General features: G+C 40.4%; 1 protein-coding gene across 4 annotated transcripts in view; it reads right to left on the bottom strand.

The window, feature by feature from the left end:
- CSMD3 (CUB and Sushi multiple domains 3) overlaps window positions 1-23,544 on the bottom strand; it is a 594,298-nt gene that overhangs the window by 332,578 nt on the left and 238,176 nt on the right. For 2 of the 4 annotated variants that reach the window (XM_053395420.1, XM_053395417.1), the window contains exon 7: window positions 3,190-3,507. The exons of the other annotated variants lie outside the window; for them this stretch is intronic. In XM_053395420.1, coding sequence (XP_053251395.1) covers window positions 3,190-3,507 — 318 coding nt within the window. The remainder of the gene's footprint in view (window positions 1-3,189; window positions 3,508-23,544) is intronic. 4 annotated transcript variants of the gene reach the window in all.

Below are 23,544 nucleotides of genomic sequence, written 5' to 3'. Positions count from 1 at the left end.
GAAAGGATGCAAATGAAACAATCTTAATCTAAATGCACACAGTATTTATATATGAATTTGCCTCACAGCCTGTATCAACAAAACCAACATACAGCACAAATGTGTTCTGAGGCTACATTATAATTTTATATAATAAAAGCATTAAATAAATAATGTGGGTTGTATCTAGGGGTGTCCATGCGTAAGCAGAATGGACTTCTTGCACAGCAGAATTCACTCTTCATCTCCTCCCCATCTTTAGCATCTTAATAATCATATAAATAATTTCCCTACTTTCTCCAGGGTCCAACCATGCTGCATTTGTAAGTCCACAGATTATGGCCTAGAGCAGGGAGAGCCAATTTGGTGTCCTTCGCATGTCATTGGATTATAACTCCCATCATTCCTGACCACTGAAAATGCTGGCTGAGGCTGATGAGAGTCAGAGTCCAACAACATTTGGAGGGCACCTCAAAAATACTTCCCAATACTGAAGAGAATGGGGAAAATACAATCCTGCAGAGCTATATTAATGTTGTACACTGCCCTGGGATATTTTGATAAAGGGCCAAGGCTTCCCCCCCCCCCAGCCAGAACTCACTGTTACCCATTATAAGAGAACAAGGGAGGCATTCATGGTGAGTTCCGGCACCTCCTTTTCTAGAAAAATAGAATTATAAAGGGCAGTATATAAACTGAATAAATAATAGTAATAATAATGATGATACATAATAGCCCTTCAGAAGTTTGTGAATTGTCATTGAATGTTTTGTTCTGTTTTTCATTTGGTTGCATGTATATTTTTTAAAAAAAGAGCATCCAACATTAGACTGGAAAATGTGTGTGTGTGTGCATGTTATATTTATACTTGAATGTGGTATAATGAAACAAAATCTTTGATATTGTTTGGAAGGTGCCTACATTGCCAGGAAAGACAACTGTGAAAGTCCTCTGTGCGGGGATCAACAGTCAGGACCCACCATATGCTTACACAGGGAGAACGTTCCAGCTATCATTGACATGCATCCACTGGGATGGAAACCCCTGTGGCAAAAATCTGTTAAGGAATTAAGCTAACAGAGAAGTTAAGGGAGAGGAGGAAAAACAGAACATTAAAGGTGGAATTTAGCAGAACCAGTGTAACAGAATTATTAACTCAGCAGCCAAAAAAAACAGACGCAAAGATGTGTCTGCATATTGTACTATAGGAGAATAGAGTTGTGGGCATGACACAATCAATGTCTCCCACTCAAAGTCCAGCAGCCAGGTCCCTAAATACATGTATGCTAACATTTTCAGATTATAAATCTGCACACTTTTCTTTTATAAAACAACACAATGCTAAATACTTTAAATCAGTAAAATCAGCACATTAAGATGCAGCAGCTAAAACAAGAATCTTGAAAAGAAAAGAGAGCAGGAATGTAGAGAATCCACAGAAGATAAAGGAAAAGTTGCAAATATATGGTATCACCAAAGCCAGATGTCTAGACAGAGGTGACAGGAAGCCATAAACTTCTTAAAATTAAAGGTACAGAAATGGCAGTAGTTAATGGTCAGAAAAAGGTACATTGCACAAGCATTTTTCCTTGGTATGATTTGCTATTGAAGAACTCTATCCTCTAGAACTGTTCTCTATCTACTCCTTAAATAGTACACCATTTACCATATTTGGCATTATTATTATATATGTGTGTGTGTGTGTACATGTGTGTGTATACACACACACACACACACACACACACACACACACATTCTACTTTCATAGAGTTGGATCCAGAGTTAAGCATGAGTAATGGGGTTGAGGGAAGCTGATTTGCCTGCTACTAAGTCCAATGGCAGACTTCCAGACTCCAAACTGTTCTTCAAGAGGGCTGGGGCCCATTTGTGGTTTGTGCAACTGGAAGAATGCAGTTCCCCCCAAGAATCAGGCAAAGGCAACTTTGGAATTCTACTGGTGGAAAGTGGCTCTGCATGATTTGGGGCTATCCCCTTTCCCTATATGCCCTCTGGTCCACAGCCCACCCCATCTAGCAGGGTCCCCTGAACCCAGTGAGCATTTTTGGTTGGCTAGGAGGGGCTGTTGCTGGGAAAAGAGAGTGGCAAAGTCAACTTCCATCAGCCCCATTCCCCATGTTTAACTCTGAATCCAACCGATTCAAATATGGATTATTCTACTGGGGAAAGGGACTTCTCAGTAGTAATGCCATGACTATGGTATGCATTTCCCAGGAAAGCGTATTGGATTCAATTTCAGCGCCTGCCAAATGGTTTTTGTTTTAAATTTCTCAGGACTTTTCATTTGACCTGTTTATATCTCTGCTAATGACTTCCATGCTGCTTGTAAACTGTTCTTTTAGGATGTTCCTCAGTTGCTGCATTTTTACTTTCTTTTATAGGCTGTCCTAATAATTTATTTTGAAAAACAAGGTAAAAATGCGTACAAAAGATTTCAAATTATGGGATCATTCCCATAAAACCTATTTTTAGATCAGGCTGTACTATTTCCTTTAGTTAAAAATTAAATATTTTACATTTTAAATAATGCATATTTAACTTAAATGGCACTGCACTTCCATAGTATTTTTAATATTGTGATTCTTGAAATAATTTTAAGATTAAGGAAGCATTTTCTGAAGCTGTTCAGTTCTGAGGCTGTATTAATTAATGGTCTGTTCTTTGCTTCCTTCATTAAGGAGCATAACAGGGCAAGTTAAAACTGCCATAAGTTTATATGACAAACTGAACCACACTATGTTATTGCCATGTACATTTCAGTATCTCTCTTACTCTGCCAAATTTACAAAAGTATTATATAATTTGAAATCGACGCTATTTGCTTGAGCAGAGTCAGTTCCACCAATATGGCGGTCATATGGCATCCACTTCATGGCAGTCGCTTATCTGTACAATAAGCTAATTTTCTGTGGCCTTGATGTGGAAGCTGTCTTCCTCCAATATGAGCATCTCTCCTACTTTTTAGAGGGACACCTGGATTTCTAGACACAGATCCAGAGTCCCAGTAGCATTTAGTACTCTACTTCCTAGACCCCGAATGCTGATCTCATCAGTTCCAATTTTTCTTTCATAACCTACCCTTTCCTACCCTTTCATTTAGGGAATCGGGGGACAGGAGTGGGGGAGAATTAGTGTAGGCAACACATCTATGGCTGTAGACTAAATGGGCACAAGAAAAATAACATCCAATACCTCTATGTGTAACAACTGCAAGCTCTTTAGGTCTTTCTATCTGCTCAGCATTTCTTGGTCGTCTTCTTGTACTTTGGGTAATTGCTGGTTGAAGGGAGAGCGACTCCTTGGAAGTGGTGTTTTCCAGATCTGATTTTCTGAGATTCACAGCTTGGACTCGCTGCTCTTCGGAAACTCTAGGGCTGGTGACAGTAGTAACACTGGATACAGTAACATCATCAGATGTGCTAGCAACCGTAATATCACCAGCAGTTGCCGCAATATCCTCCTCTAACTCACCAGTGCAGGCAGTTTGGGTCAAAGTGGAAGAAGAAGAACCTGTGGGACACACAGTAGCACTGGATGCTAACTTTTTTCTTTGGAATTGTGTATTCTTTTCTTTTCTTTCTTTTTTTCCCTCAGTTTAATCAGATAAAACGTCTCTCTGTTTGCCACATTAAAGACACTGGCAAGAGGCAACTCAATTGCTGTTTATTTAAAATAAAATCTGCTGTACTCAAGAGAACATATTTGCACATCGGTAAGCAGAGTGTACCTACAACCATAGAACTCACAAAGCACAGTTTAATGGAAAAGGTGACCAGAAAAGAACACAATGCAGCATTTATTAGTGGTACCAGTAGGTCGGCAACAGGTTGGCCTTTTATCACTCACTGTCAAATTCATCTGAAAACAGTATTTATATATATATATATATATATATATATATATATATATGAGTACACATGGATAAACCAACATAACACATAAAAGCCAGCGAGGTCTAAAAAATAATGAACAACAGTATTCATATTTTAACTGAACTGGTATTTGCTACTTTAAAAATAATTAACTGAATGCAAACTTATGTGCCCCCCTTTTAGAATTACATACCTGAAGCTTTTTTGTACTTAAAACGATGTATATGAAACTATGGGTATAATCCTTCACTGTGAGCCAAGGCATAAAAGGATCCACACAGGGCTCAACCAACTCATGTTAATTCCTTCCACTCTTCTCAGCATATATACAAAGGGTGCTTGCCTAGGAAATGCCTAAGGGCAGTGGGGCAAATGAGAGGGCTGGACTAAAGCAAGCAGGCAATGTCAAGAGCTTGCAGCCATGCTATGACCGAGGGGTAAACAACTCTGGAAATGCTACAGGAGTCATCATGAGGATTATGTACCATGCATCCCCATCTTCTGACAAAACTCTTTAAGCTGCTCAGCAGAAAATAAAAATGAGGACTGAGCTGTAGTCTAAATACAAAAGAGTCCTCTTATGTGAGTAGATCTGGTATACAAAGTGTATAGTCTGCATGCTATACATAATCTTCACCTCAACCTCAAATTATTTTTCAGAGCATATAATAACTTGTTTTTTGGGGGGATCAAACTTTTGAGGAGGCATTGAGCTAGTGTAGCATGCTGGAGCTTTTCCTCCTTACTGGGGTCAGTTTGGAGGAATCTGTCACATCAGTGCTCTATTCTAGTTTCACAGTTCAAGGTGTTGATTTTGCTGAATTGGATTCTTAAGAGTCATTCATTGTATGCATTTGTAAAAAAAAAAAATCACCAAAAAGCTTGAATGGAAAGCAACATTTGGTTCAACAATGTTTAGAAAATTAGCTCTAGAAACCTTTTGGAGAACATGATATTCTGTATGTGTTTAAAACAAAATTAGATGTTCTGCAGTGACTTCAGTCTGTCACATTTTGCCTCTGTTGGCTGTATTGCCATCACCAGTCACAACAAACAGGAGTTCCAAAAATTGCTGAGTGAGCCAAGTATAGGGAAGAAATGTGAGATGTGGAAATACAGTCCTCTCCACATCTATGTTCTCCCATTTGAGTCTATCCCATACTTTTTATATATCCAGATGTAAATCCAGTGCCAAGGAAGGCATAATTTCTGTGGACTTGATGCCAACTCATAATGTCAGATATTTCCCCACCTCCCACTAAAATGTCTTGTCTACTTTGAAAAACTGGAGGCTTGGTTAACATCCTTCCACTTATTTAAGTTGTTGTTTTACGCTTCTTATGCTTCCAGCAACCTGATATATATTTATAAATTGCATAATTTATACACAATTTTGCACAAGTCTTTTGGACACTCCTCCCTATCCAGAAACTATAGCAGAGGTAGGCGATGTGGTGTCCTCAAAATGTTGTTGGGACTCCCAACTCCATTAGCCTCAGCCTGCATGGCCAGTGATTAGAGATGATGGGAGTTGTAGTCCACCAACATTTGAAAGGTTGCCATGTTGGCTACCTAGGCAGTATGGAGATTAGAGGTCCAGCTCATTTACTCCCATATTCCAAAACATATCTGAAGTACTGCCTCACATCCATCCAGAGTTTTTACCATCCCCTTTTCACTGTGCTCATTGCCCATCCCTCCTGCAGCCATCAGATGGCTGTTGACTTATCTTGTCTTTACACAGGGAATTCTAGCAGTAACTCTAAGACTTATTCAGTGAGCATGTCAGGTGTCATCTCTCCCTGCCTCTCCAACTATGCAGGACTTCTCATGCTAGTGGTTAGGGAACTGCAGTTAGTGCAGGAGATTATATTAATCCTCTGCTCAGAGATCTACATTAGCTGCTGATTTGTACCAGGTCAAATTCAAAGTGTTACTATTGGTATATAAAACTCTTAATAGCTTGGGGCTATTCTACTTAAAGAATCACTTTAACCCACATATGCCGACTTGACTGTTTTGCACATGCCACAAAATGTTTGCCCCACACTCGCATGGAATCAATTCTTTGTGGCAGCACTGATTCTCTAGAACTCCCTACTTGTTGATATTAAGCTGGAACCGTCCCTGTTTTGTTTTTGGCAGCTTCTAAATACTTTTTAAAAAATAGGCAAGCCTTCCCAGACATGCAATTTTAATGTGCGATTTAATTTGTTTCTGTGTGTGTGTGTGTGTGTGTGTGTGTGTGTGTGAGATTTTAACAGATGCTGGACTGACTTACATTTTGTTACTTTGTTTTAGGTGAACTTGCTTTTAATATTTAATGTTCTCAATATTTTTATTGGAACATTTCATATTTTGGGTAAACCACTCAGAAGTTATGGATGATTAAACTATATATATATATATATATATATATATATATATATATATATATATGCTGTTGAATAAGTAAAACAAACAAACTGCAAGTCTCAGAGTTTAATGCTAAGACTCTTTCTGTTTTATGAATGTTTTTTGTTCTAGTGTTGTCTACCATTTCTTTTAATTGTCTCCAGAAAATCTGGTCATCCATATTGATACATAGAAATAATTTTCTATAAATATTCTCAGGCATGTACTACAATTTAACTGTTCTTCATAATCGCAACAGGCTTGTTTGTAATACAAGTCAGCACCTACACACAGCTAACTAGAGCTCCTGCCTCAGAAAAAGTCTGTCCACTACAATGCTTGGTCCTAATCTGCTATCCTGATAGGCTGCTGAATGCGTAGCTTTCTCCTAAAGTCTAAGAAAACACTGCAAATAGAATAAATACAAAGTGCTTTACAAAGAGTGCAACTAAAATAATGTTCTATAAACTTAAAAACAAAGAAGGGAAACTGCAGAATGCACTGTTTGGGAACTTCAGAACAGTCCATTTCATTTCCAAGTTATATAATTTGCTATGTTGTTGTTTAGTCCTTTAGTCGTGTTATCTTTACAGGCAAATGTTGGACTCAAGTATCTGCTTTGGTGCCACCAAAGAAATGTTCTAATACCTGCTGGTGAAAGGTGAAACTGGTGAGCGGTATGTAAAACTTTTCATTTGAAAGTCTCAACTTTGCAGCAACCATGCTTGATTAACATGTTTGCCAAAACACAAACGTAAGTCTCTTCAGCTTCTAACCTACAAAGCTGAGAATAGTCCATCAACCATGAATGGTGTCATACCAGTAACTAGATGAGCATTTCACAACCTGGCATCCTCCAAGGTTTTTGGACTACTGTACAATTTTCATAATCCTCAGCCAGCACAACCATACTGATTGAGGCTGACAGGTGGCAGTATCGTAGCCAATGAGGTTAATCCAAGGTGTGATTAATGTTTATTATTGCTTATTGCTTATTGAAAGGTACCAGGTTGGGGAAGGCTGGATTAGATAAACTTATTGTACTATCTTCTTGGGCAAGTTGTATTAAATTGTTTTTTAGTACTGTGGTTTAATACTGCAACTCACCCTGAGGCCTTACAGAGTGAATGGTGGGCATTAAACAAATAATTCACCAAGAACAGGAACAGCGTTTCTAGCACTTGGCAGGTGATAACAGGAAGACCTTTGGCAGTTGTAGTTTAAAACATCTAAAGGGTACCAGGTTAAGAAAGGATGGACTGAATAATCTTCCTTCATATCCTGTCTTCTGGGAACTTCAAAAACAGGCAGATTTTCCAGCACCTTGCAGCCCATATTAGGAACATCAGAAGCTGTTTTCTACCAGATCAGACATTTCCCCCTCCCCCCTCTAGCTCTGTATTAGCTGCAGTTTTCCAGAGTCTTGACAGAGAGAGTATTTTTATTATTCAATGTCTGATTCTTCTAACTGGAGATGCTGGGGATTGGACCAAGAACCTTCTGGATGTAAATCATGTGCCCTTCATAGCTGATGGTCTGCACTCAATTTGGTTGATCTTATTTTGTGTAGGTCAGAGCTAATCATGAAGTTTGGTGCATGTTAGATTGAATTAATGGCAAACTGATCATAAATTAATGACTGTATATGATTGAAATGGTGGGACAGAAAAGAAACACAGGGTGACTGAAAAAGAAGATCATTTTGGGTTACAAAAATGGGTTGAAACCCTCCATAATAGAACATCCACTGTGTGTTAAGGAACTCAAGAAGGCTCCAACATCTGTTTTATTCAACAAGGAACAATTGGCCAGAAGCCTGAATATTCTTCTGCCTTGTTCTGAACAATGTCAAAGTGCAGTATAATTAATTACACAACATGGATAATGACTAAGGTCACTATAGATAGACTTGGAATGCTGATAATGAACTGTGGGGACCTTGGCTTTACAACTGCTCCCAACTGCAGCACTTTTAAACTTCACAACAGCATTTTGCCCTGACCTTGTCAAACAGAACCCAGTACAAGCACTGAACAGCACCACCTTCATGGCAAATCCCCTTATTATAAATTAAGCTATTCTATTGGCAGTGTTTGCAAAAAATACATGGAATGCACACAGAACTTACTAATCTTTTACCCCAAAGAGCAGGGCAAATTAATTATGAATATGTATGATTTAAAAGAATTGCACTAGATGTATTTCATAACGTGATAGGTCTTTTCATAGTATGATCAGCATGTTTCCCAAAGGGATGCTTATTTCTATGAAATGGTTTTCAAGCAATAAGCCCCTATAGGAAAAGTCATGTTGCACTACTGAATCAAACTTCATTGTTATAAAACAGTGGCAAATCATGGCAATTGTGGAATCAGTGCTGTCCCAAAATTTACTAAGTGAAATGCAAATTATAGTCAAGATATCACATGATACTGAATATAAACATAGATTATATGTGAACATATGAAGACTATGCTGAGCCAGACAATTAGCTCAATGTTCTCTAAACTGACTGACGGTGGTTCTCCAATATTTATTTCCACAACTGACCTGGAGATGCTGGGGTTTGCATGCAAAATTTGTGTTCTGCTATGGAGCTATGGCCCACCCCTAATTTCCTGACTAGGGTTGGCAGGTTTTGTTTTTTGTTTTTACAGGTAAAGAAAACTGAAATTGCGGAAGGAAGGCCTGGAAGCAAAGTTGTTTTTCCACAGAAGCCAAACCTGTGTTTCTTCTCTTCAGAAACATCACAATCTTCAAGTGAAATTCTAAGCCGATAGTGCATTTACATGCACAGGTGAGGATCTATTTTGCATGAAATGTGAAATGAAATGAATGTTCTTGTACCATCAACAGGAAGGCAACAGACAAAAAACAAAAATTGACCAGAAGAATTATTTCCTGGGGGTGGGGGGACCTAACACTGGAACATTTGCTGGAATAGCAAATGACTCTGCTATTCCTTTTTACATTGCTAAAGTACAATCAATGCTATCATAGCATAGGGGGAAAGCCCTTATTTGCAAAATCCTATCCCCAAACACGCAGAGCGTGGCATATTGAATATTGTTACGCAGAACTGAGAACTAACTTCCAACACAAAAAAGTATTGATGGTTTAGGGCAGGTGAGAGGAATCAAGCATATACTACAAAGCAGCTTTCTTCCCATTTTCAAGTGTATTCTATAATACAGATTCTCCCCTTTGTACCATAGGCCTCCATAGGAATGCTGAGATACCAAGCCCATCCTATTTTCAAAACCTTGCCCCTTCCTCTGAACTGATAGTATGGCTCCCTAAATAATTATTAGAAAATCAACTATTGATTGCCAAGTCCCTGAAACATCATATTTTCCCCTAGTGTCTTTGATTATCCACTTTATCATGTGAAGCAGGATTACCAACATTTGCGGATGCATCTTACTATGCAACGAATTTTGGACATTCAATTCTGTAAAATTCTGTCCAGTTACATTCGTATTTATATTTTGTTGGATGGGGAATGTATTTCATGTAAGCTGTGCATAGAAGTTAAGCAAGCATAAATTACAAAGAATTTTTATAGTTGAATGCATCCAATTATTGTTATTTAGAAAAATGCAGAAACCAGTAGGGATATCAGATAACTCAGACACAAAATGGAGCAGAAATTGTCATTTGCTTATGCATCCAGTGCCCAGAATGGAAATCAAACCAGCAAATACGATTGGCATTTACTGCTGCTATCAGTCCACAATATGTAATCAGTCCATGATATGTAACTGAAGATGTGTTTTCCTCACCCCATTTCATTGTGTTTCATTTGCATTGAAATGAATGGCCTTCACATTGACATGAGCGGTGTGGGATAACACAATAATGATGCCAATTAATAGCACAATTAATTAAAAATTCCCGCATGGCAGACAACAAGATGAATAACATAATTGTTGTCAGAAGCCAAAGTTTAATGGAATGGAAACAGCACTGCATGCAACCAACATGGCTCAAAATGGAATCCAATGCCTTCTTGCCACCCTAGAAACTGGTATATTTTAGTTAATTGTCATCCCCACTAATTTTGAGACTTCCAATGGCATGTCCAAATGTTTGTTCTCCTTCTTGAGGTATCTTCTTCCTCCTTGTGTCAGTGCTGATTATTCCTTCCCTCTTCACTCTAATGGCGTTGAAAGTTTTCATGAGATTCATGTATTCCTGTGCTAAAACTGTTGTTCCACAGTATGAGCTGAACAATTCTACCCCCCCCCCATTTTTTCCATTTTACTTGATTGATCCTCTAAGGTGTTATTTCTTCAAAGAAGTCTGAAAGGGAAGTGTCTTCCTATTGCTCAGACAACCAGGCCAGTGCTCTCTGACTACTGCCAATCTGCCAGTTTGTTTGCCTATCAGCAAACCCTAACCCTCCCCCCCCAAAAAAATCTACCCTAACCTCCATTTTGGTTCAGAACTACCTGACTCCTCACTGCATGATCAAAATTAGGTCTTCTCTTGGCTCCTGCTATATAGGCGTGGGTGTGGGTAGGGAATCATCTTCATTTCCCATTCCTTGCCCTCTTTGTACTCTCATTCATGAGTGCAGTTTCCACTATCACCTGTTCAACAACTGGTCTCTCATGTCTCTCTCCCTGTCCTCCCACATGTTTAACATTCTTGTGTCTATATCCTGTAAATTCATGATTATATTCAACACGCTTACATAAGGAAAAATAACTTACATTTGTTTTTAATAGAATTCCTGGGTGGAATCAACACACATATAAAAAAACGATGTGAAAATGCTTTTTTAAAAAACGTTTTGAAAAACACATTGAATTTTGCATAGCCCACTGTCACCAACCAGTGTCACAGTTGTATATTTCACTTTACAATACATTTAAAACATTTTATTTGCAGCTGTGTGAATCCCTGTGTAGCAATGTGTAGCTGAGCTATGTAGCAATGATCCATTGGTCCTCCCTGCTCTGCATTTACTACGAAAGCAATAACTAATGCTTGACATGCTGCCTGCTCACCCTGAGGCATCTCTGATTCAGTTAACTTGGCTAACCTACCACAAGGGGGACTTGACAGTGAAAAATGTTGACCATTTGGAATCCTCAGATCTGTCCAATAAAATTCTCAAGTGCCTATTGTATAGTTTTTGTTGTGTTTGCTATCTATCATCACCCTATATTAAAAGAGGTATATTTTAATCCTGCAACCTTTCCATTGATGCTGAGCTGGACAAATGTATTGGCAAGGCAGCTACAGCAATGGCTCGCCTCTCCATAAGGTTATGGGAGAATTTGATGCTAATGACCGACACCAATATGGTCTACTAGGCTTGTATATAGAGCATGCTGTTTTATGGAAGTGAGTTATGGGCAACTTATACCCATTAGGAGCAACGTCTCAATGCTTTCCATATGCACTGTGTCAAGAATATTTTGGGCATTACATAGCACTGTTAGGATTCTTTTCCTGTGTTGCAGTCATGGGATTGTTTTTATCACATGACGGTGTATATTTTCATTCCACATTGTGGGAAGTCATGGAGACAGGATGTTTGTATTACTGTGTTTCTGTGATGTAGGAAGTTTGTCCTTTGTTCTTTCTCTTTGCTTTCTGGTGCTGAAGAGGAAGGAGCTGAGTTATGATGCTCCGAGTGTGTATATGTAAATAAACGTAGTTTAGCCAAATGCTGTGCTACCGAGTCTGTACACTGACTGCCTATACTCTGCTGATCCTGAAATGTGCTGATGCCTCTAAGGTATCAGTTGCTGTGATGTTTGGGCTGGAGAAAAAATTTGAATCTCCTGAATGACCAGGAGGGAGAGAATATGCCAGTCAGGCATGTGTCTCTGCCAGACTCCTACTCGTGTGTAGGACCTCCTGACAAGCAGGACAGGGTCTCAAACAAATATGTACTCCCCAAAGCCCACATTCCCAGTGTGTTCGCACTCCTGTCTCAGTGACATCTATGCAGGCTTAGTCATATCCACAGAAAGGAAGATGGCAGGATATGCCTCGCCCCACTCTCCGGCCCTAGGAGTCCTCATAAGGGAGCTGTTCCTGGAAGAAGAACTGTGGGGAGAGACTCCATCAGGCAAGGCCTCTTTCCACCTGCCTTGCTCTACCCTCTGCTTCTCAGTGTGTATTGTATTGTTTTATGTACTGTGGCTTGCCGTTGTTTTATTGATTATAGTTTAGATATTATTGTAACTGTTGAGTGGATGTCTGTTTAACTTTTATATGTTGATATTATTAGTTTATACTATTATAATGATTGTTGAATGTTACTTTTTTGATGGAGGTTGCCTATTTTAAAGTTATGTTTTATTACCACATTTTTGTATTGCATTAGATTGTTATAAGATGTACATTTTTTTGTTTCTTCAGCTTGTAAACTGCCTTGAGTATTGTAGGAAAGAAAGGCGGTATACAAATTAAAAATGATGATGATCTAAGGACATGCTCTACAAGGACCTGGCTTCCGGCACCAGGCCTGTTGGCAGACTAAATCTGTGTTACAAAGATGTCTGAAAACGTGGCATGAAGGCTGGGCTACATTAACCCAGCCATATGTGAATGACTGCTGGGAAGAGTGAAGAGAGAAGAAACATCATGGTGCATTTGCAGCAGCACAACCGGACATCTTAATCTGCCCCAGTTGCAACAAAACATATCTCCCATGGTCTCTACAGCCACAGCAGGCACAGTAACTGTCCAACGGGTTAACTTTACCTCTGAAGGCACACCCTTCCATTGTCTCCCAGGACAAATGGATGCCAACATCCAGATGTCCCGAAGGACTTGGCATGCCCAGTGAAATTCTAGCCTCCCTGCCCCCTTTCACCAGCAGCATCTCCTGTACAATATGATAAAACTTCCCCATGCATCTTTAATTCATAGAGAACTACTGTTTGAGAAACACATGCTGAAAGTCCTCGTGGATACACAAAAGTAGACACATGACTTTATGGATTGGGGTAATAATACTGCTATCACTATTGGCTGCTTTTTATTTATTCTTGTTTTTAATAATATTTATTGATTTGTTAGAGATTCTCCTGCGGAGTTTATTTTCTCTTTAGTTTATGCATACATGTTAAACGTTGGAATGTTCAGTGCGTCGAATTGTTTATTGTGAATATTGGTGTGTATAAAAAGGATGGTTTTAAAATATAATTGAAAAACCAATAAAGTTGTCAATAAAATAACAATGATGATTTCCCCCAGATCTGCACTTCTTCCCCTACTTGCCCATGCACACTTGCATCCTTAACAAATGTGTATGGGCAGAACAAACATTATGTGCATTCAAACACATAACCCTGCCATTAGATTGGAGTGCCCATATTTACAGATAGCACTTGGGAACCACTGAAGTTTTATGCATGTGGTTCATACAGTGAAGTTTTGATTTTAAAATAGAGACTGCTTCTGTAAATGTATCCAAGAAATCCCTTTCTTAACAGAGGCAACTGTGTGTACATTTATCTTCAGAGTATTGTAGTAAGTGGAAAGATAAATGCATAACTTTTTAAGGGTAACAGGCGAATGTTTATTCCTAGAGTGCCACTGGTAGATTGTGTATGTGTGGCTGTGCACATGCATGCATGCAAAATTAGTGCACTCCGTAGGTATGTAAAATTATGAGAAGATTTAACTAAACTGAGCAGTTTCTAAAGAGGATGGTAAATAATCTGGCATTGTAAAGAAGCTGAAAACCCAGAATCTTCCAAGAACATAAAACAGCATCTCCAAAGAATAAATTATAAACTTTTACTGTAGTTTCTTCCCATGCCTTCTCAGCTAACTGTCTCCCTCCACCTCAAGTCATTTGCTAACTAAAACACACATTTGCCAGAAAGTTCAGCAGCAAGTAATAACATGCCCATAGTTGAAATATAAGGAAACAGCTGGAACTCCCTATCAGATATAAATTATTTTTGTTTATTTTTCTTTTGGAAGCTGGATTGTTTATAGAAAGTAACAAACAGAGAGCTGATAGCCAAGATATCCTGCTCCTGGTGGCTTATTGCTGACATATGTTATTTCCTAGTCCAAAAAACCCGCAGGAAGAGACATTGTTCTGCCCTTACAGGGTTCATTTAATTAGTGATAGAAAATCAGTGTATAAGTATTAGGTAGAAGGAATATTATTGTTGCCCCTTTAAGAAAAGGTAGCACATTTTCCATTTCCAGATCTCAACACAGGCTGGGAAATGGAGGCACAGTAATATTTTAGTTTCTATTGGCTCTGCCCAGAGTGGGGAAAACCTCCCTCTCTCCTTTGCAACCTAGTTCAGTTTGCAAGCTCAGGAAGAGAGGGAAACTTGCTTGTTCTTACAAAGACTCCATAGAGAACTTTATTATAAAGAGCTTTCTAACCACATTTCTTCAGAGCCAAAAGGACAGCCTCCTGGAATGTGAGTCCATGTGCCTTGTGAACTTCAATAAAATACATGTTTAAGATCTTTTGTGGAGTTTTGTTGAATACTATCCAGATTGAGAGAGAAGTCTCAGGACGGAAGAGGCATCGATCTGTTAGAAATCACACACACTCAAAAAAGAAAAAGGAAGATAAACTAAAACGCACAAAGAGGTCATCAAGTCTTTGAAGTTCATCAAAACCCGTTATGAGACTGGAAGTTAATTAGCAAACAAAACCCAAAATGTGGAAGAAGGGCAAAAGGGGTGTTAGTAGGCAAAAGGAAAAGGCCTTAATTTAAAGCAGCTAGGAGCAAGCTGTTTGTAATAATTATTCAACAGGGGAAAGATGCAGTTATTTCTGTGTCTATTCAGGAGTGCATCACAGTGTTCAATGGCACTATACCTGAAAGTAAATCCCAGCAGTATTGAGCAAGGCAAGCATAGTTGAGGAGCTGGAGAAGGGATGAGGGCTCATGGATACTTTGGGGGAAACATGGGGGTTCACAGCAAATTAGAGGCGGGGATTCATGAAAGCTGCAATTGGTTAAAAGTGCAGCAGGCTTTGAAAGGGCCTAGAATTGGGATTGGTAATGAAAATAACTGAGCTATTTTCTGACATTTTAGATTAGAAACACTTTGGTTAACTGAAGCCTGGGAAAGTGATTCACTCATCACTAAGGGCAAGCAGTGGTGAGCTTGGCCATTTATTTCACAAAATTTATATACCATTTGATTATAATAAAACCTCAAAGCAATTTACAAAAAGAGTAATAGAATATAATTATCAGTGGAAAAAAAGTTAACTTTTTAAAACATAAAATAATAAACTAAAAACCAGATTAAAACACATGCCCAAACAGTGATATCACAGTCTTTTATGTTGATGTATTGCACAGATTGTGTGTGTGTGTGTGTGTGTGTGTGTGTGTGTGTGTGTGTGTTTGAGTCCCTAGGAAGAAAAACAGGATGGAAATAAAAAAATACAAAACAAATTAAGAAATATTCAAATTAAGATATAACAGCAAAGCACTCCTATCAGACAACATGAAAAAAGTCAAATAATGTTTTTACTCTGCAGTTTCCAGGGCAATTATTTTTAACAACCTCCATTACATTTCATTTTCCTTTTAATGTTTGGGGATAACAGTGAAATTGACTGTAAATTCAGTTTGGCACTTAACTATACACCCTTTGAACATCGCTATACACATTAGAATGTAGTATGGGGATATGATTGATTTTCATAACAATTTCTCAGATACTGGCTGTTATTGTGAACACAATAAAAGAAATAGATTATGGTATAATTCTGCAGAACAATTTCGTGCCACATCTAATGTGCAAGTCCCATTTCTTAGTAATGTTCAACGAGATAAATTTGCACAACTATTTCAAGTTGACTTCCTGGAATTGAAATACAGCTTGGTTCAGTTTTCCTTTCCTTCTGTTTTGATTAAAAATCAAACAGAACAGATATAAGGAAAAGATTAATGTGACTGAATAGTTGATTTAAAAAGTCAAGCAGTAAAAAGAGTGAAAAAAGCAAATTTCCATTAATCCTTCTTTACTAATTGAATATGTGTTGTGTATTTAGATAAATCGTGTCCTCCCTAAAAGAGGGCATGTGTTAAGGTGAGACCTGCAGACTGACCTCCTGTGTTGTGGGTGGGTGAGATTGGATAGCCACAACACCCGATTGGTAGGTCCCTCATTGTTGGGTTCAATCTGACCAATGGGGCACAGTCTAAATGGATCGAGTGACCTATATATACCCATGCACGTGACCCAGAGCTTCCTCTTTTGGCTCGTGCATTCGGAACAAGCTAACAGTGTGTCCTCTGTGCAGCCGAGAGACTTACCTTCGACGGATCGTCTTGGCGATTTCTTTCCGTTTTTTATTCCCCCTTTTCATTGCCTTTGTTCCTTTTTGAGTTGTCCTCTTCTCCTTCCCTTCCCTTTCCCTTCCTTCCAGTGTGGCTTTGCCCCTCTGGGACTCCAGCCCCCAGGCGCTCCCATTGTGGAGCTTGCCGCTGCCCATTTATTGCTCCCTCACATTGCAGCGGCTGGTGTTCCAGCTCCAGCAGCAGCCTTGTGCTTAATACGCAACTTTGGGCAATTGCAATTGTTGCTCTATTAGCGCTTGTTAAGTCCTTTATTGGATTCATTGCAGTGAGAGTTCCCTCTCCTTGCCTTGATTGTGCCCCTTTTGTTTTAGCTTTGTCGGGTATTTGTTAAGGGTGGGGGGAAAACCCCATTTCATTCCGGCCGCCATTTTAGGTCACAGGGACAGGTTAGTTCCTGATTAGTTTCTGGTGGGAGTGTCATTTTGCCTTGGCAGGAGCGCCATCTTGTTGAGACAGGAGCGCCATTTCAAGGCCTAGGTCCTTTTGTGTGATTGTAATTAGTACCCCTATGCAAGAAGAAAGGATCGTGATGCCTATTAAAAGGAATCCCAGTCCTGCACTCCCTTCTAAGAGGGTCATTAGAGGTCCCTCTCAGTCACTGCATTCTGTGCCACCCCCTGTGGTTTATCGGCCTATGCAGGAGCAGAAAGGAGCCTCTCCTCAAGCAGCCCAGGATGTTAAGTGATGGCTTATTGACCCTAGCTCACACTCCCATTAAGTTATCTGCCTTGAGGGAGTGGCTGTGCATCTACCCCAATTTGGTAGCTGCTTCATATTTGTGGCTGGGATTTTCAGAGGGCTTTCGTATTCCAGTGGTGTTCCCGCCCAAGGCCACGAAAGTTGAAAATAAAAAATCAGTGAGAGAGATGCCTGATATAGCCGGGAAAATGATCAGGAAGGAATTATCACTGGGAAGGATGGCTGGACTATTTGAGTGCCCTCCTTACCCAGATTTGCACCTTTCCCCTTTGGGTGTGGTGCCTAAAAAGGCCCCTGGGGAATTTCGCCTAATTCACAATTTATCTTACTCATAGGGTTCATCAGTAAATGATGCCATCCCTCCTGGGTTGTGTTCTGTCAAGAATGCCACCTTTGACCAAGTGGTCAAGAAGCTTTGGGAAGGGTGCACTTTTGGCAAAGTGTGATGTGGAATCTGCTTTCCGCTTACTTCCTGTTCATCCATGATTTTAAGTTGCTTGGCTTCCAGTTGGATGGAGCTTATTATGTGGATAAAGCCATGCCGATGGGCTGCTCTATATCTTGTGCAGCTTTTGAAGCCTTCAGTACATTTTTGGACTGGGCCTTGCGTGCCAAGACAAGTTGAAGCGGCATGACCCATTACCTCAATGACTTTTTACTAAGTTCTGCATCCAATTCTGACGAATGCTTGCTATTACTGTTGCATTTAATGACCTAACTAGGGAGTTGGGTGTTCCCTTGGTGGCTGATAAAACTGAAGGCCCAGTCACGAGGTTGTCTTACCTTGGAATCCAGTTGGATACTGTGGCACAAAGTTCCTCTTTGCCTGAAGGAAAATTGGTGGCCCTGTGTGACATCATTATGGAATTGTTGCCACAGGAAAAGGTTACCTTGAGGCAGATTCAGTCCCTGTTGGGCCATTTGAATTTTGCATGCAGGGTGGTTGCCCCTGGTCGCCCTTTTTTGTGCACGCTTAGCAAGACTCTCTGCAGGCCTGCGGTCACCCCATCATTGGGTGTGACTGCCCAGTGAGGTCAGAGCAGACCTCGAGATGTTGCTTGAATTCCTGAGGGAGTTGAATGGCGTATCCTTATGGCAGGATACTTTGAATCTGCAATTTGATTTCCAGGTCCATTCAGATGCTGCTGGATCCTTGGGTTTTGGGCTTTATTTCCATGGCCGTTGGTGTGCTCAGCAGTGGCCTGAGCACTAGCAGCGTATAGCCGTTACCCGTGATTTAACATTTATTGAGTTTTCCCCCATTGTAGTAGCAGTGCACATCTGGACCATGGAGCTCAAGGACCGGCGGGTCTGTTTCTAGCCTGATAATCAGGCCATGGTGAGCATTCTGGCAAGGCAGTTGTCACATTCCAGCAGAGTCTCTGCCCTATTGCACACATTTGTGCTGCGGTGCCTCAGGTTTAATATTGTGTTTTCTGCCCGTTTTCTCCTGGCACTAATAATGCTATTGCTGATGCCCTATCCCGTTTTCAGATGGAGCACTTCAGATCCCTGGCTCTTGATGCCCAGCAGCTTCCGGAATATTTCCTGGTTCAGCTTTGGAACCTTGGCAGCAGCTAGTCCTTCCAGGGAGTAGTAGCTTCTGTTTCTCCTTCCACATTGAGGTCTTATAAGAAGGCCTGGATGGACTCTTTACTTTCAGAGCACAGCACTGGACAATCAACAGTACAGTGCCGCCATCCACAAATCAGGTGTTGCAATATTTGGCTCACCTGCGGTATATGTGTCGTGCTGTGAAGTCCATCAGAATTCAGTCTTCTGCCATTTCATTTTCTGCCATTTCATTTATTCTAGAGTTCCTTGTGCAAAGTTTGTAGTGCACAAGGCTCTTGTTGGTTGGGCCAGGTTGCAGCCTCCAAAGTCGCTAGGTAGGAGGCCAGTCACATTTGACATTTTTATTCTTGGTGCGCAGCAAGTTAAGACTTGTCTGCTGGTCTACTTATGAGGTTAGGCACTTTGCAGCAGCTTTTTCAATAGCACTTTTTGGTGCACTGCGTGTGGGCAAAATAGTGCTGGAGCCAGCACAGGGAAGGGCTCCCAGGGGCTTGCTTTTGCAGGACGTTCAGCTTTCTGATGCTGAGCTGGTGCTCACTATTTGAAATTCCAAAATGGACCAGTTGGGCAGAAGTGCCTTGATGCGGCTGCCTGCCACTGGTAAGCCCGGTCCTTGTCCAGAAAAAGATGCCAAGAGATATTTATCACTTCACCCACCTGGAGATGGTCCCTTCCTGGTTCACGAGGATGGGTCCTGTTAAAGAGGCATCATTTGCTGCACTAATGCGTAAGGCGCTTGCAGTGTGTAGCCTGCTGGCCAGTGAGTTTGGTACCTCTGGTTACAAACTTAATTCATTTTGGAGGTTCGTTCTTAACCTGGAACCGTTCTTAACCTGAGGTACCACTTTAGCTAATGGGGCCTCCCGCTGCCGCATGATTTCTGTTCTCATCCTGAGGTAAAGTTCTTAACCCAAGGTACTACTTCTGGGTTAGCAGAATCTGTAACCTGAAGTGTTTGTAACCCGAGGTGTTTGTAACCCGAGGTACCACTGTAGTAAATGTGCAATTTAAAAAAGAGGAAGGGGGCATAGAGAAATCCACAACAGAAAAAGTGAAGTGAAACAGGTGAGTTCAGACTTTACAACAACATTATATTGGGGGGAAAACCCTATTGTGTTAGTGCCAAACAGAGTGTTTGTTTTCCCACCTAGCCCATTCAGACTCCAAAGCCTTTGTACCTGCCCCTCACCTGAGCCCACCCAAGCCCGACTAATCAAGCTGCAAATAAGTAGCGGTTGGCAAACATTTCTACTGATGCATTTTATTTTCCATAAATACTTATAATAATGAGTTGCTGGAGATCATGAGCAGTAGAGAGCTAATGTCCTCCTGTTCTGCTTATGAACTTCCCATAGACATTTGGTTAACCACTGCGATCCAGAATCTAGGCCAGATAGGCCTTCAGTCTGATCCAGCAGCTCTGTTCTTATGTTCTTAATCATGCATAAGTATTATTTGAGTGTGTTTTGAGATGCATGTGTTTACATACAACAAAAATTGTTTGAAATGTCATGCCCTTTCAAATGCTGTACCTTAATTACACTAACATTAGCTAGTCTGCAGATTTTCAGTTTGGTAGGGTTGAGCGTGTTCCAATCTTGTACTGATTTCTTCCAGAAAATAGAAAGCTGTCATTTATATAGACAAGGGTTTTCTGTAGCTAAATATGTACCATTGAAAAGCTAAATTACATTACTGATCCAGTATTATTCAAAATAACTTTCGGTCATCATCACCCGGTAGTTTTGTCATTAATTTGATTGTCCATTCAAACCTTTCCACAGTTAGCTCAAAATATTTTATTTGCACTTTTAATTTGTTTTTATTAACTCGCTGAATTTACCAGTTTCAACTTGACAAATAGCCATTCCACTCTGTTTCATGGAAGTTTCTGAACAAGCACTACAATTTTATAATGCCTCCCGGTAGGGTTTACAAAGTGAAGTAACCCATTATAAAACCGGGTTACGCTTTTGACGTCTTATATACATCTCCTCAGAAAATCTTTCACTATGCGTTTAGTACTGTTGATATTAAGTTTATATGTTGCTGATATTACATTTCAAAACATTTTTTTTAAAAAAAATCCTATGATGTAAGCCTCCCACCCTTTTGAATGATTTCTCTTTTCAAAGTATTCAGATTCTAAAGTTTAAGAACATAAGAAGAGCCTGCTGGATTAAGCCCATCTAGTTCAGCATTCTGTTCTTGCAATGGGCAATCAGGTGTCTACGAGAAGCCAACAAGGACCTAAGCACCACGACACTCTCCCCATTTTTTTTATTCCCAGCAACTAGTATTCGGAGGTTAAGTGTCTCTGACAGTAGAGGCAGAACATAGGTGTTGTGGCCAGTAGCTTCTGACTGCTTTGTCCAAGAATTTGTCTAATCCCCCTTTAAACCTGTCCAAATTGGAGGCCACCACTACATCTTGTGAGAGAGAATTCTATAGCTTAAGTATGCCATTAGGCCATTGTTTTGCCTGTGCTGAATCTTTCGAGATCCAGCTTTACTGGAAGTTCCTGAGTTCTAGTGTTATGGGAGAAAAAAACTTCTCTATCCACTTTCTGAGAGCCAGTGTGGTGTAGTGGTTAAAAGCAGTGGACTTGTAATCTGGTGAACTGGGTTTGATTCCTCGCTCCTCCACATGCAGCTGCTGGGTGACCTTAGGCTAGTCACACTTCTCTCAGACCTTGGGCTAGTCTCTCAGCCTCACTCACCTCACAGAGTGTTTGTTGTGGGGGAGGAAGGCCGCTTTAAGACTCCTTAGGGTAGTGCTAAAGTGGGATTTCAAATCCAAACTCCTCCTCCTCCTCTTCTTTCTCCACAACAATGCATAATTGTATGCTCCTCTTTCATGTCTACTCTTATTTACCTTTCCTCTAAACTAAGAAGCACCAGATGTTGTAACCTTTTCTCATAGGGGCGTTCCTTCATCCCCAAATCATTTGGGTTGCCTTTTTCTTAATGTTTTCCAGATCTACGGTTTCCTTTTTGAGGTGAGGCAGCAATAATTGTACAAAGCATTCCAAGGGTGGTTGCAACCATAGATTTCTACAATGGCATTACTATATTGGCACTTTTATTTTCAATTCTTTTCTTAGTGAAGTGATCCATAGCACAAAATTACAGCTGTCACACACTTGTTTCTGGTCCATGCACTACTTTACACTTGTTTACATCAAATTGTATTTCCCATTTTACTGCCCATTCACTCAGTTTGGAGAGATGCTTTTGGAGCTCTTCACGGTCCCTTTTTTTAACCACCCTAAACAATCTGGTATCATCAGCAAACTTGGCTACCACACTGCTCACCCATTGCCCCTTGTTAATTTATGTACAAGTGAAAAAGTACAGGTCCCAATGCTAATTCTTGGGGGCTCCACTGTCTACATCCCTCCATTGTGAGGAACAATTACTCATGCACGAGGGTACTGCTCCTCTTTTCCCATGACTGCTAGGTTTACTTAGGAATCTTTGGTGAGGTACTTTGTCAAAAGTTTTTTTTCAGAGCCAAGTACACAGTGTCAGCTGGATCACCTTTATCTATGTGCTTGGTGACACTCTCAAAGAACTCTTAACAGGTCAGTGAGACAGGGAAGTCATACCGCTTCTGCTTCAGGAAGACTTGTTCTTCCATAGGCTGGCAATTCTATATTTTACAACACTTCCCACCAGTTTTCCCAGAAGAGATGTTAATCTGTCATCATACAAAGATTCATCTGCCTCCCTAGCCAGTCTCCTGCTATTATTTTATTTATTTATCGGTCACCATGCATTTAGCAACGTGCTCTTTTTATCAACCTTTGTTGTCTGCTTGCTTCTGTTTCAGAGTACGTGTTCCTTTTACTCTAATTTGGACAACACTTCCATTTCCTAAAGGAAGACTTTTTGCCTCTGATAGCTTCTAACAGCATAGTGTGAATGTTTTGCTTAGAAAAGAATACTCTGGATGCATACACACCATACATTCAGGGCACTTTCCCCCTTCCAAGAATCTTGGGAATTTTAGTTTACCCTTCAAAGAACTACAATTCCCAGTACCCTTAACAAATCAGTTTCCAGGATTCTTGGAGGGGTGTGTATGCTTTGAATCTATGGTTTGCATGCATCCTCTTTTACCAGAAAGTTGCAACAAGCAAGGTGATGTTATTTTCCTTACAGAAGTGGCATTTCACAAGCGCCTGTATATACTATGCAGAAATATTTGCCCTAAATGCTGCCAAGCAAAACTGGCCAAAGACAATCACACACTTCAAATGCTGGCATGCCTGTTTTCTGGAAGCATACTCTTGTCCCCTGGGGAGATGGTTTAAGAAAGTGAATGAGGCTAAAGGATCAAGGACAAAGATGGGGGAAAGATATGGCATGGCAGGTGAATGCAATCTGCATGTATGCCCTAGAATTCAGGAAGAACTTCAGCCAGCTCTTTCCCAGACTTGGAGAGGAGTCCAAAGGGGAGGTCATAGGTTTGTGGGATAAGAATGAGTCATGACAGGCATGGCCAAAGGCTTGGACTGAGATATCCCTACCATTCCTATTTATATAATGTTCTGAGAGTGAATCAGCTGCTAATAATGACCGCTCCCCGCTTAAAAACGGGGGGCGCCCTTTGCGTGGACGCGTGCAGCCCCTGGATCTCGAGCGGCTCCAATAGCTTAGGCTTGGCCTTGCCTTCCCTCAGGTGGG

This window comes from Podarcis raffonei, chromosome 7 (genome assembly GCF_027172205.1).
Source record: "Podarcis raffonei isolate rPodRaf1 chromosome 7, rPodRaf1.pri, whole genome shotgun sequence".
Taxonomy (NCBI): Eukaryota; Metazoa; Chordata; class Lepidosauria; order Squamata; family Lacertidae; genus Podarcis; species Podarcis raffonei.
Note: the sequence above shows the minus strand (reverse complement) of the source record. Positions and strands in the feature narration are given on the sequence as shown.